The sequence below is a fragment of the Patiria miniata genome, unplaced genomic scaffold (genome assembly GCF_015706575.1).
Source record: "Patiria miniata isolate m_02_andy unplaced genomic scaffold, ASM1570657v1 HiC_scaffold_7, whole genome shotgun sequence".
NCBI classification, from domain to species: Eukaryota; Metazoa; Echinodermata; class Asteroidea; order Valvatida; family Asterinidae; genus Patiria; species Patiria miniata.
In genome coordinates, this window is record NW_024037074.1 from 14269546 (window position 1) to 14284830 (window position 15285).

Consider the following 15285-nt stretch of genomic DNA (forward strand, 5'->3'; position numbering starts at 1 on the left):
CTGCGGTCACATATATACTTACTTTGTTAGTACACTTGTATACACTTTAAGTTTAACTACCAGTGTTTCCATGTTCTTTTGAAGTCTGCAGGCTATAAAATAATTTAAATGAATTAATCGTCTGCATTCTGCAAGTGTTGTCGAATCACTTCAAGAAATGTCAAGGCCTGAGGAAAATCGTTTATTTGTATTTTTTTTTGGGGGGGGCTCCGATTTTCTTTAAAAGAAAACAAAAAAAACAACCTTTTATTTAACGGAAATGCAAACTGCATCCAAATTCCAATTTCCAAAATATGAAAAACTTTGCCTGCACAAATTTCCCGAAAGCGGCAGCATTCCTAAGCTGCCGCTTTCACATACAAGGTTTCAAAATAGTCACATACAAGATTTCTGGCTGCGCAACCGGCAGTCCCAGGCGTCACAGGGGAGCCTCCTAGCAACAGTATTTCTAAGCAACCAGGTTGGAATGTGATGGGCATGCAGCCATGCACCTGTGGCTCAGATAGCTAATCACTCCAGTTGTGCGTGGAAGGAAGTCATATTCATGAATCAGACGATCCGTGATGAAAGCAACCAATGGCATATTTATTTGCCGGGAACCGGCTCATTTCATTGGCTGAGATACTATCATCACTGTTTATCATCTAAGAATCTTCCAATTACTGGCGGCAAGTTCTCAAAGGCCTTAAAGTTCGGTGGCCTACAGCTGAACCCAAATTTATATGCTTTGTAACGAACAAGAGTGGCATTGTATCAATTTGAACAATGCGGCTATCAATCATTCTCTGGAAAGGCTTTTCGGAGCTGAGATTTTATTTGGGCATTTTTTTTTTCTCAGAGACAGGGGAAAACTTTTTGCGAAAAATGTGGGAAACTGAATTGGACGTGAAATTTCACCTCCGTGTTGTGTACATGCACATAGATAAACGATTGGGGGATGATATTCCAAGTCCAAATAATTCATTAAATGTAGGGCTCCCGATGGTTTTTTTTCGTAGTACGATTTTATTCTTCGCTTATTTAAAAATAAAACTGCATGGCCTACATTTTTTTGTAAATGTTACTCTAGAATATAATTATTTCGGAATACATTTTGAAATTAAGTTTGAAGTCAAAGGGATGTTGATAATCTTATTCGTATTCCTTTTAAAATTAGGAAAAACTAAGCAGAATTCGTATTAAAATTTCCCCTGGAATCTACAAAAGAATAAACTGAGAGTTCATGGGCTAGGGTGTTTGAAATCGTTTTACTTTAAAAAAATAAATCGTGAGAACAAGACATACTAAATCGTATTACTGAGGCCGGGACAATATAAAAGGGATGACGATTACTTCTTCGTGTATTTAAAAAATAAAACGCATGGCCTACATTATTTTGTGAATTTTTTTTACTCTAGAATATATTTTGGAATATATTTTGACGCTATTATTTGAGGGATGTTGTTAATCCTGATCATATTCATTTAAAAATAAGAAAAACCGAGCATAATTCGTATTAAATTTCCCTGGAATCTACAAAAGAATTAACTTAAAGTGCAAATTTTAACGGGCTAGGTTTTTTTAATCATTTTGCTTTTAAAAAAATATTTAGAGAACCAGACGTAAATCTCTCTCTGAGGCCGGGAAAATAAAAAAGGGGATGACGATTTTATTCTTCATTTATTAAAAAAAAAACACATGGCCTACATTATTTCGTGTACCGGTACATGCTCTACTCTAGAATATATTTTGGAATATTTTTGACATGAAGCATTAAATAAAAGTGCTGTATTAAATGTGCCCCTATTCCAGCCGGGAAATAGAAGAGTGTCTTATAAAAATATATTCTAACCCATCCGCTACGCGCAGGCCCCACGGGCACCGACTCCGGAAAAATGACGCTTGCATTTGTACCAGAAATCCTTCAAATTGGTGTTCGAATAATGTTACAATGTACGTGTTCCCCTCCACTGTCTTTTATTTTTTATTATTTTTTTCACGATGTCCCCGTACGGTGCATCTTTTTCCAGGGGGCGAGTCGGTCAGGAGGCGAGTCGGTCAGGGGCGAGTCGGCTAGGAGGCGGGTTGGCGAGGGGGCGAGTCGGCTAGGGGGCGAGTCGGCCAGGGGGCGAGCTTGTAAGGGGCGAGTCGGTCAGGGGGCGAGTCGGTCAGGGGGGGAGTCGGTAAGGGGCGAGTCGGTAAGAGGCGAGTCGGCCAGGGGGCGAGTTGACCTGCAATCGAACCAGCGAGTTCGGTTGGGGGGGGGGGGGTGCGGGCGCAGGGGGTGCAAGGCGAAATATTATTTTCCCAAACAACATCCGCATTTATGATACGTACGCAGGTATATAGATAATGGAGGTCCATGGAGGTAGGAATAGAATTGAGATCATGGGGGGGGGGGGCAGTCATGGGGTTGAGGGTGGAAGTGGGGACGAAATTAACTTGGTTTCAAATTCATAAGGATATAACAGTTCAGAGAGAGTGTGTGTGGTCATGGTGTGGTTCCTTGCTCTATGGATTTACGTACACGTACGGGTGAGAAAATAAAATTTAAACAATTATAGAACCCGACTTCTGGCAGCCGAGAAACAACCTTAACAAACAGGGGTATCCGGGCGCGGATGCAGATGGGGGGACACCCGTGCCCCCCCCCCCCCCCCCCCCCCTTTCGCAACTGTGTTTTTTTAATATATTTTTTTACGAGTTGTCTTAGGGCGGGCGGGCATTAAATACATCCCTTTGAGAACATGGCTATCTTTTTCGTTTTTGAGGAGTCATTATGGCGGGCGGACGGGCGGTCATCAAATCAATCGCTTTGAACATAAACTATCATACATAATTATCAACAAAAATATACAATGTATAAGTTTTGAAGGTCGCCTGTCAATCATTGTCTCAAAATTTCTTTCAAAGCAAGAATATATTTTTATAAGACACTTTTCTATTTCCCGGCTGGAATAGGGGGCACATTTAATACAGCACTTGCATTTAATGCTTCATGTCAAAATATATTCCAAAATATATTCTAGAGTTGAACATGTACCGGTACACGAAATAATGTAGGCCATGTGGTTTTTTTTAATAAATGAAGAATAAAATCGTCATCCCCCTTTTTTATTTTCCCGGCCTCAGAGAGAGATTTACGACTGGTTCTCTAAATATATTTTTTAAAAGCAAAATGATTTTTAAAAAACCTAGCCCGTTAAAGTTTGCACTCTAAGTTAATTCTTTTGTAGATTCCAGGGAAATTTAATACGAATTATGCTCGGTTTTTCTTATTTTTAAATGAATATGATCAGGATTAACAACATCCCTCAAATAATAGCGTTTAAATATATTCCAAAATATATTCTAGAGTAAAACATTTTCACAAAATAATGTAGGCCATGCGTTTTATTTTTTAAATACACGAAGAATTAATCGTCATCCCTTTATATTTGTTCGGCCTCAGATAGAGAGAGACATCAAATAAATAGGGGTTATTTTAATACGATTTAGTATGTCTTGTTCTCTCGATTTGTTTTTAAAGTAAAACAATTTCAAACACCCTAGCCCATTAAGTTTTGAACTCTCCGTTAAGTTTGTAGATTCCAGGGGAAATTTTAATACGAATTCTGCTTAGTTTTTCCTAATTTTAAAAGGAATACGAATAAGATTATCAACAGCCCTTTGACTTCAAACTTAATTTTTAAGTGTATTCCGAAATAATTATATTCAAGAGTAACATTTACAAAAAAAATGTAGGCCATGCAGTTTTATTTTTTAAATAAGCGAAGAATAAAATCGTACTACGAAATAAAGACATCGGGAGCCCTACATTAAAGGAATTATTTGAACTTGAAATATTATCCCCCAATCGTTTATCTATGTGCATGTACACAACACGGAGGTGAAATTTCACGTTCAATTCAGTTTCCCACATTTTTCGCAAAAAGTTTTCCCCTGTCTCTGAGAAAAAAAATGCCCAAATAAAATCTCAGCTCCGAAAAGCCTTTCCAGAGAATGATTGATAGCCGCATTGTTCAAATTGATACAATGCCACTCTTGTTCGTTACAAAGCATATACATTTGGGTTTTGAGAACTTGCCGCCAGTAATTGGAAGATTCTTAGATGATAAACAGTGATGATAGTATCTCAGCCAATAAAATCAGCCGGTTCCCGGCAAATAAATATGCCATTGGTTGCTTTCATCACGGACCGTCTGCTTTCATGAATATGACTTCCTTCCACGCGCAACTGGAGTGATTAGCTATCTGAGCCACAGGTGCATGGCTGCATGCCCGTCACATTCCAACCTGGTTGCTTAGAAATACTGTTGCTAGGAGGCTCCCCTGTGACGCCTGGGACTGCCGGTTGCGTAGCCAGAAATCTTGTATGTGACTATTTTGAAACCTTGTATGTGAAAGCGGCAGCTCAGGAATGCTGCCGCTTTCGGGAAATTTGTGCAGGCAAAGTTTTTCATATTTTGGAAATTGGAATTTGGATGCAGTTTGCATTTCCGTTAAATAAAAGGTTTTTTTTTTTTTCTTTTTAAGAAAATCGGAGCCCCCCCCCCCCCAAATACAAATAAACGATTTTCCTCAGGCCTTGACATTTCTTGAAGTGATTCGACAACACTTGCAGAATGCAGACGATTCATTTCGTCTTAAATTATTTTATAGCCTGCAGACTTCAAAAGAACATGGAAAAAATGGTGGTTAAACTTAAAGTGTATACAAGTGTATATACAAAGTAAGTGACCGCAGTTACCACACATTATAATGGGACACAGGCGGCAGTCTTTTTTAAGTCTTGACTAAACGTGTAAACGCTACAGGAAAATTTTGCTAATATCATCAATTTTTTATGACAGGAGAGGGGCAAAACGAAAAGGATATTATTAATAATAATAATAATAATCGGCATTTAAGAACGCTCTTATTAGGTAACTAAATCACAGCGCTTATAATGAACAATTAAATAAAATAAATGAATTAAGTTAAATAATAAAAACAGGTAGCATACACAATGAATTGATTATTGGTGGAATAAATTGATCTTGATCAGCTTCTTGAATTGCTCGAGAGATTTGGCATTTTGAATGGAAAAGGGCAGACTATTCCTATTAATGATGATGGAAGTAAAAAAAAAATGAAACGACAATAACATCAACCAAAATGGGGTGGGGGGGGGGTAGGGGCTGCTTGGGGCAGGCTGTCCCCTAATAAAATTCAATTTATTTTATTTTCTTTGTTTGCAAGGCAAATTTCTGGGTAGAAATGTATGTTTTAATAGTAAACATGACTTTTTTTGGCTCGCTCGCTCCGCTCGCTCGCAAAATAACAGATGTTCATTTGTTTTCAACCGGGGGCTGTCATCAGCACCTTCTAATTTTGGGGTTCATTTTCAACTAGCATCAACAGTTACTTTAAATTCTATATTTGATAGAAAAAAAATAAGTGTTATTAAAATTAAAAAATAAACATTGTGAATTTTGCTCTTAATGGCTTAAAATACTCATGATGTAGGAGAGAACATCTAAAATCGTAGAGCTTCCAGTGCCCTCAACAACCCCGCCCGCAAGGGATTTCGCGCTTCAGTCTCGTAATGTGTGCAACGCGCACAAAGTTTTTGTGCCCCCCCCCCCCCTTTTTGAAAATCCTGGATCCGCCCCTGAGGGGTATCGTGGGTGAGCATATGGAGGAAAAATTAATGGGCAACACCTGCACTCTGAAAAATACCTGTCAGAGACTCACAGACATCCAGTCATTTTAAATTTGACAAGGAGCCTTCGAATATTTCTTACTTTCTTTTTTCTTTTTACGTAACATGAATGTCTCGTGAATGAAATTGAATGATGGGATAGAATTCCTTTCCCGAGAAATTATTTCCCTGGTACGAAGTACGATTTCAAATTCTTGTTGCGTTCAGATTGTGTACCAGCGAAGCTCAATTATTGCTATGTACAGGCGCTATGCATGACAGCGCAGCGCAGTGCAGTGCTAGTGTACACATCATGGCGTCGTTACTAACGAAAACAGTCTGCTTTTGCAGTGGACGTGCGGCATGAGAATCAGCCTTTGTACAGCGACTGGAAATCATGTTTGTTGTAACAGCGGACGTAACAGCTAGTAGTAGTAGCCAGTGATACATAGAAGTGCCAGAAACGTTCACTATGGGCGACTTTGTAAAGGCAACCCAGGACACTCTGGGAAAGTTAATTAAAAAGCCACCACTCACCGAGAAATTACTGAGGAAACCGCCGTTCAGATTTATACATGATATAATCACAGAGGTGAAGAAGAAATATTTCTTTTTGTAGGCCTACTCGTACTCGTAGCATTATTAAAAACGCAGTGGCTATTGTTACGGCAGCCGTAACGCATTTCCCATTTTCTATCGTTACGGTAGACTGCAACTTTTATAAAAACATGACAAGAACAAAATTAGAAGGAAAGTGTGAATTTGAACGTTATGAAATTCGGACTTTATTTCCCTTTTAAAAAAATCCTCCAAAGCCTCAGTTTCGAAAAGGAAAAAAATTCGAGTGCAAAACTGAGATTCAAACCCGCAACCTCGCGGTGCAAAATCCTACCCTCTATCGACTGAGCTGTCGCACTGATCAGTCAGTGGAAAAAATAATTATATACCTGCGTAGTGCGTGTGTATCAAAAAAGTATCGTAGAGGGCGCTAAACAACGACTGCCGTAACGATAGCCACTTCGTATTAAAAAACACGCAGTGTAATTGATGAACTAAAAAAGTAGGCCTTATCTGTTTTAAATTTTGTATTTCACTGTTATTTTGTCTTTGTTTCAGGTTATCAGAACAACAGGCTTTATGAAAGGACTTTACTCGGCAACAGAAATGGATTCGCAAAATGTGAAGGTAGGCCTAGGCCTAGCATGCCTAGGCTAGCTAGGCCTAACGTTATACCATACCAACATTTTTAAACGGGGTCCACTCATAAGTCTGACGCCTCATAAGTCCAACTAGTCCGAAAATTTGGGACTCTCAATACTGTGTCTGAGAGTCCCAAAACTCAAAGTATTGAAAACATGCAAAACAAGAAAATAGTCTGGCACATAAAACAACCAGTCCAACTCAGGCAACAGGCAACACAGCTTCAGTACTGCATCAGTCAACCATGCCGAAAGAATTTAAGAAACATGTGGCATGAAGCGGGAACTAGTCTCAATTGAATTCACATTTCTCCATAGTCAAGCCACCAGACTATTGATGTCGAGCGCAATTTGAGTCCCCCGTGCAAGTTTAAACTTGTGCAAGGGACTCCGAAGCACGCAAATTACACCGCGCTATTTTAATTTGTGTGCGCACGTTTACAACTTGCGCAAAGGCGATCGCAATTTGAGAACCTTGCGGGCGGGATTTTCATTGATGAAGAAAAATAAATGTTCGAAACACAAGTACATGGAGAAATAAATTAATAAATAATGGACTAAATTAATGAACAAAGAAATAAATAAAAGTGGAATTCAATTAGCGTCAATGAAAAGAAACATTGAGATTTAGCAGTGCTTATCAGAGAATTTTTTTAGGGGGCAGGAAGGGGACCAGGCAAGCAATCAATAAGCACAGTGATTGCTTGGAGAGATTACTGAAGTTGTTTGAAAATGGAGACAAGCTTCAAGGTTTTTGCCTTGCATATGTAAAACTAATTAGCATTTTATTTATATTCTTAAATGTAAATAAATCGTAATTTCCTAGGGGTAACCCGTTGTTAACGTAAAAGAATGATTATCACCCCTTCAATTGTTCAAGATTTTTGACGTTATAGTAATCATTTACATTATTTTATAAATGCTTTAAATTATATTACATGTACTGTACAATTAAAAAAGTACTTATTCTTAATTTTTTTTTCTTAATTTAGCAATTGATTAATTGGACAGTACTATATTTCATTTTGTTTTTTAAAATACTTTGCATAACATTTCAAGCGTTGTGTACACTTCAAAAATGCATAATTTGAAAAAAAATTAATAAACTCATTACTAATTTATTTTATTACTTTAAACAATTATTTTACTTGCAGGCTCAATAATTCATATTAATGTTTACGTGCTTTAACTTAAAAACGCTATGCACTATAGAATGGTAATTATTTCAAAAAGTAAATAAAATTATTAATGATTTAATAAATTAATTTAATTTATTAATTTAATTAATTAATTTGAAATAATGAATAAATATGTTGTTTATTTAACAAAAATCATAATAAGCCATAACAATAATACACATCATGAAAGTGCATAAATTGTTCGCATTACCACCCCTTATCTCTGAACCCACACAGTCAACCTCATTAGCATAATACTGTAAATAAAATGTTTCAAAAAAGGCATTAAGGCATTGTCTCACGAAGCACAGTGGTGCTATTAATTGGAGGAAAATCTGCTTTTAAAAATAATGTTGCATATCTGCATGAGTTTACCAGGAATAAAATTAGTTTGGCGGCTTTACATGCATGGGAAAAATCTATGTAGCGCGCAAGTTTAAACTTGCGTACGCAATTTGTAGCAAGGAAATTAATGCAAGCGCAAGTTTAAACTTGCGTGCGCGCAGGTTTAAACTTGCGCGCGCAAGTTTAAACTTGTGTGCGCAAGTTTAAACTTGCGCGGAGGACTCAAATTGCACTCGACATTGACACTGAATGAAGAGGTCAGTCTTTTCAAATAGTTGGACCATGGTTGGACACATGTACCAGTCTAGTATTTAGCCCCATTTTGAAATCAGTTGACTTCCCTCTCATGTGTAAAATATTGAAGAAATGTCTCCTTTAAAAATTGAATTTGGTCTGCAAACTTGGTTGGTAAAATACCGAGGACATTTTCTTTGCCCCAGTGGAATTTATGGAGAAATGTGCTGGCTAAACTGTGAGTAAAGTGGGCCTGATTTAGTTTTGCACGTTTCAGAGCACTCCAGAGCCCTGTCGGAAGTCCAATGCCTCATAATTCCAATGCCTCATAACTCCGACGCCTCGTAGGTCTGACAAATTAAACGCCTTGTTTTTCCGACGTCGGACTTTAATATGAGGCATTGGACTTATGACGCCTCATAGGTCCGACGCCTCATAATTCCAACGCCTCATAGCTGTGACGCCTCGTAGGTCTGACAAATTAAACGCCTTGTTTTTCTGACGTCGGACTTCAATATGAGGCATCGGACTTATGACGCCTCATAGGTCCGACGCCTCATAGCTGTGATGCCTCGTAGGTCCGACAAATTAAACGCCTTGTTTTTCCGACGTCAGACTTTAATATGAGGCGTCGGACTTATGAGGCATTTTTTTTAATTCCCCTTTTTATTTATTTATTTCTTTATTAATTTATTCCATTATTTATTAATTTATTTCTCCATGTACTCGTGTTTTTTTTCTTCATTAATAAAAATCCCGCCAGCAAGGTTCTCAAATTGCGATCGCCATTGCGCAAGTTGTAACGTGTGCATGCATGCAAATTAAATTGGCACGGTGTAATTTGCGTGCTTCTGGAGTCCCTCACGCAAGTTTAAACTTGCGTGCGCAAGTTTAACGGGGGACTCAAACTGTGCTCGACAGGCATGACATCTCTGAATTATTGGAAAAAATGTTGCGACCCGACGCTACTTTAAAAAAAAAAAAAAAGACATTTTTGGGGGGTTTACCTTGTACCTAAGAGAGTATACTTTCATGTAAGAAATGTAAGGAATATGTTGACAAAGTCTTTAATTTAAGAGAGATTTGTAAGCGAACGTGTGCCAACTTAGTGAATTTTAACATGTCACTGCATGTTGACGCCTTCAACCGACGCGTGATAAATGAAGGTTGAAACATGCGGTAACCTGTAAAAAATCACTTAGTTGGCCACATTTGCCTACAAATCTCTCTTAAAAACTTTGTCAACATATTCCTAACAGTTCTCACATGAAAGTATACTCTCTGAGGTACAAGGTAAGCCAAAAAAAATGTCTTTTTCTGTTTCGAAAGTAGCGTCAGGATGCAACATTCTTTCCGAATTGTTTTGTATTTTTTGAAAAAATGTTGCAACCTGAAACCACTTTTTTCTTCATATTATCTCAATGAAGGTCATTCAATGCAAAAAATATGAGAAGACATGAATCTGGGACTGAGAAACATTTTTTCAATCTTGTTAGGAAATACTTAGAAAATTGTCTTGACTCTCGATAGACTTTTTACACAATCGCGGAAGTGGCACGAGGTTGCAACATTTTCTCCTTTTTTTTCATTTCTATAAATTTATAGGCCTACATCAGCCTTATGTCTGTGGCCGTACACCATCACAATAAATGTGCACTGTACAGGTCGTGAACTTGTGTTGTTGGCCACGCGGCGCAGCCGGCCATACAAACACAAGGTCATGAACTGTACAATGCATATTTATGACCTTGCCCAGGAGCGCCTGCATAAATGCATACATAAACAACGCGCAAACAGTTAGCTATTTTGAAATCCCATGGAGGAACATTTTTGAGACGATATTTGTGGGAACTTTAAGAAAATCAAAGCCATTAAAGATGATTTTAGCAATTATGGTTAAATCATGTTAATTTCATGTACTTGAATTTCATGTTCATTAATTCATGTTTGATAGTGTTGAAGGGTTTACTTATGATGAATATTTTAAAATATTGAAGAATAACAAAACCAGCCCTGGAACTTGGAGGTAGATCAAACAGGGTTCCTTATCCCTTTGTGACTTTAATTACAGTTTTAATCTGTTATTTTATTGTTCTTTACACTGTCAATACAGGACAAGGAGAATAAAATAGCATTTTTACAGAAGACAATTGATGTTGTTGGTGAGTACACAGATTTATAGATCATGTTAAATGGTTTGGTAAAGTAAAAAAATAAACAAGTTTCTTGTCCCCGCCCACTTCCTTTTTCCGGCCCGCTTCTTATTTTGTTATTTTACTTTTTTATTAAGTGTTTTGTTTTTTTGGCAAAGACTTTAAAGTAAAGTGTACAATGGGGGGCAATTGGGGGGCAAGGAAATATTTTTTGAGGGGGAGCTGTCAAAAAAAAACTTAAGCCTGTGTACGTGGGCGCGTGCCCATTGTCAGTGGCCCAGAAATAAGCCACTAGAGCAACTTAGAAGTGTAGTCATTTTTTATGAATGAGAAATGTATCAAACCATAGAATGGGGTATAACAAATGTATAACAATGTACAAAGAAGTTGGCTGCACACTATCTACGGCTGTATAAATGCATGTATGGCGTGTTTTGTCTAAGGTACTGATGTTTATAATGCTTTCATTGGCCCAAAATGTGTCCACATTTTATGAATCTTAACAGCAAAGAAAATAAACATACTCTTTTGTTGATAAAGTGTTGGGGCAAACTGGGGGGGGGGGGGTTAAGGAAAAATCCCCCCCCCCCACCCCGGTAGCGCCTCCACTGAAAGTGTCTAACTTTAATTAAAATTGAGATAATCTTAATTATTCACTGGCTGTGCCTCTGTGCTGAATAAAACTCACTGTTTCGAAGTATTCTGGATAAACATAAACTATTTAAGCTAGTTTCATGGAACAGCTTCACTGAAATACATTAGGGGGGAAAAAAGGTAAACAATAAATTTCTCAGGCAATTTCTCAGCCCGGTATAGCTCATTACATAAATTATGTAGAAGCACCCTGAAAACGACCCTGGGACTTGAGCAAGCTACATATGTGCCATCATGCTCCTAAGAGAGAAGGAGCTTCCTTGACCACTATTTTGTTTAATCTAAATATTTTATTATCCACAGCTCTTGTACATAAGAAGCCTTTGTCAGTAAAACCATCTAAGATTGTAGCTGGTCACGAGCCAGAAAGAACCAATGAACTACTGCAGCAGATAGCAAGTGCAATATCAAATAAGGTAAATACTTTAAGTCTTTGGCAAGAGGAGGTATGGCTATACTGTATGGAGCATAGGCAATGTACATGTTGTTTTCATTCAAATAATTATAGCAGTGTTCTCAGGTCCTTCGACATGTTTAATTAGTCTGACAAGACTATTGAAATGTACAATTTCATGTGCATGTCCTACATTGTGGTGTAGAGTTACACTGTGGTACTGATCCTGAGAAACTAGACAGGGTGGTCTGAGCACCTAGGCTTTTGATTATGCATTGAAATCAGAGCCATTTGCCAAATAAAAAGTATGGTGAAAATGTAGACTTAAACGTCAGAGCAAGATATGCAGCACATGCAATTGTAAGTTTCTTGCATGTGTACTTGTACCTGCGATAAGCTGTGTATCAAACGCTCACATTCTCACCCATTCAAAGTATTGTTCTTTCTTGCTTACTTTCTTGCTTACTTATCTCCATGTATTTTTTTAATAATATTACTTTAATAATATTTCTTATTAATTAATTTTGTGTTACATTGTCTTGTTTTTCTTTTTGGCATTATGGAAATAAATGTTGATTGATTGATTGATTGATTGATTGATTGATTGATTGACTGAGGCACCTGACATTTCAGTAAATTAGATTGTTACCAAAGAAGCAACTGAATAACTTTTTTTGTTTACTGTATTAGTTGGATAGCTCAGATGCAGTTGCTCAGGTGCTAGGAGGCACGAGGAATGAATCTGAATCCAGTAAACCCCCAAGACCAGCAAAGGAAGATGAGAAAATAAGAGACTCCAGTGCCGACAAGAAGAGAAGGGACAAAGAGAACAGAGTAAGCAAGTTTGCCTTTACCAGCAGCATCAGATGTGATTTTAGAGTGGGAAACAATCTTGATAATATGTTTTAAAAATCATGTCATGCTTCCCCTTTTATTATTATTATTATTATTATTTATTCGGCATTAAAAACACAAACAACAAACATTCACATATAGAGAAAACCAAAAACCAAGAAAACAAAAACGAACATGACGAAAGCCAGGGGCATATGCCCGGAATTAAAAAAATTTACCTAAAAACTGTGGCCCTATTTCAGTTTGTTTGGAACATTCCAGGCAGACTTTTTAGTGTGTATGGGCTCTGTGCGCCAACAAAAGAGGGCGCGCTTTTACCACTTCTGAGAGCCCCTTGAGTGTGCGCACTGTAATTTGCCTGCGAAGTATGTTCAACTGACGCGTGAGCGTCAGGCGTCGTTGGCGCGCGAATACGTTCGAATATGTTCAAATTTAACTTGGGATGGTCTCCCAGACTCATCCCCAACCCCAATAACTTTGGGTCATTCGAAATACGCAGTGGATGAATCAGGAACCAGTCTAGGTCACCCTCAACTCTCCTTTTCTGGCCGTTGATGGGGTACTTGTACACGGAGCCCATGTGCATGATATGTTTAATTGTGGTATTGACTCATTGGATAGTTTTCAAAGTTGTTTGCGTGAGTTTGTTTCTGCATTCAATAGGGGACGTTGAACAATACAGGACAATAGGGTCCCCTATTCCTGAAGGTCCCCAATTCCTGAAGGTCCCCAATTTGGCAATGTGTACAAAACATATGGGAGGTCTTCCTAAAAAGTACAAACAAAAGAGGGAAAATAGGGGGTCCCCGATTGCGGGCAAATACACACTTGTGTATGTGTGTGTGTGGGTGAGGGGGGGGGGGGGTACTGTTAACTGTTAACTAATGACTTACAGAAAGCAGTGAAAACAGCAAATAGCAGACAACAGTGACCATTTTGAAAACAGCATGAGTCACATCCAAAATCAGCAAAATTATTTGCTTTAAATCATTTTAAACTGTAACTCAAACAAGCAGGAAAAGAAAAGCAGCTCAGACAATCGAGACAGAAGTTCCAGTCGGGACCGAGAAAAGGGCCGAGACAAAGAGCAGAAAGAACGAGACCGAAGCAAAGACCGAGACCGCCACCGAGACAGGAGCAAAGACAAAGAAAGGGACAAGGATCGAGAACGAGATCGTAGCAAGGACAAAGAGAGGAAAGGACGAGATAAGGAGAAAGAGAAAGAACGAGATAAGGAACGGGACCGGGAAAAAGAAAGAGAGAAAGATCGAGACAGGGAGAGAAGCAAGGATAAGGATCGAGACAGAGACAAAGAAAGAGATCGGGAACGAAGGGAAAGAAGGGTGAGTAATCGTATAATGGGGCTGCTTTGGTTCTGTTGTACCAAGGCTTGAATTGAAGGGGCCGTATCATAAGTCCGGCGCCTCATAGGTCCGACACCTCCTAAGTCTGACATTTCGGACTTATGAGGCGTCGGACTTATGAGGCATAAAATTTATTTTGTCTGCCTCTCAAGTCCAACGCCTCATAAGTCCGACGTCGGAAAAACGAAGTGTACGAGGCGTCGGACCTATGAGGCGTCGGACTAATGGGCCTTTATTTGGTTGGGGGATGCAATTTTGTCAGACTTATGAGGCATCGGACCTATGAGCGGACCCTGAATTGAAATGCTTGGTAACCTCCTCCTCTTCCCAAAAACTCCCATCCTACCAAATCATTTGATTTAATCAGTAAAGACTTATCTGGGAAGCTGCTTTGTACAATAGCGAACTCAATGGTTTCTTTCTTGAAGGGGGCCTCAGGAGTGGACATTGATCACATGCCCAAATTCATTGATTGCATTTTCTATGACCAAATTTATTGGTCTTTTTTCATCGTTCTGATCATTCAAAGGTTTTGGTGATTGCATTCGTTCACCCCCCCCCCCCCCCCCCCCGCCTCATAGTGGAGATGTGAATTCAAAATTGAAAAAAAAAAATAAAAAAATTGAAATTAGGATCTTTGTTAGATAGCTAATATGGCAAGAAGAATGATTACTTTGGCTTGAAATTTTGTTGTGAAATAATTTGCAGCCAACAAATATGACAGTCCGTAGACACATTTCAAGTTAACATACAAGCTGAGGCTCTAGTGTTAAGCTAAAATTGTAGAACATTGGGTATCTTTTCCTTCTTATCCCATCCACAAAGGGAAGAACAAAGGCCCTCATTTGGATCCCTTTTTGAAATTTGTCTTTTGTCTTATCAACTTATCAAACGCCACCAACTTTTTTGTTTGTACCAGAAGCGTAAAGAAGAAGAAGAAACTACCCGTCATCAGCGACAGAATGGTCATCAGGAAGATGAAGAGGTATGAATTGTTGCTGTATGATTGTTATTGGATAGTCAAAAAATGTGAATATTCCATCGTCATGAACAATAGAGGGTGACATGTTGCCTACCAATGATGGCAATAGTGGTACTTCCATTTGAATGACGTGTAAAACGGTTTTGCTTTGGAACAACAGTGAGGTACTCTAGACTGGTTCCTAGTCCCTCCTTCACTTAGGAGAACATAACATCATTTGTAACCCTGATGCTGTTTACAAATCTCAAGGGGTATGCAGGAACGG

At 38.5% G+C, this 15285-nt stretch overlaps 1 protein-coding gene across 8 annotated transcripts in view; it reads left to right on the top strand.

Moving 5' to 3' along the window:
- Positions 1–2457: 2457 nt before the first annotated feature.
- The window catches only part of LOC119746553 (TRAF3-interacting protein 1-like), a 29192-nt gene continuing 16364 nt past the window's right edge, over positions 2458–15285 (top strand). For 5 of the 8 annotated variants that reach the window (XM_038223535.1, XM_038223534.1, XM_038223536.1 and 2 more), the window contains exons 1-7: positions 5947–6254; positions 6779–6847; positions 10732–10780; positions 11729–11841; positions 12510–12653; positions 13688–14017; positions 14958–15023. In XM_038223535.1, the coding sequence (XP_038079463.1) occupies positions 6135–6254; positions 6779–6847; positions 10732–10780; positions 11729–11841; positions 12510–12653; positions 13688–14017; positions 14958–15023 (891 nt within the window). In that variant the 5' untranslated portion in view covers positions 5947–6134. Of the gene's footprint in view, positions 2515–5925; positions 6255–6778; positions 6848–10731; positions 10781–11728; positions 11842–12509; positions 12654–13687; positions 14018–14957; positions 15024–15285 lie in introns of those variants that run through there. The other 3 variants (XM_038188136.1, XM_038223532.1, XM_038223533.1) reach the window with 3 other exon arrangements.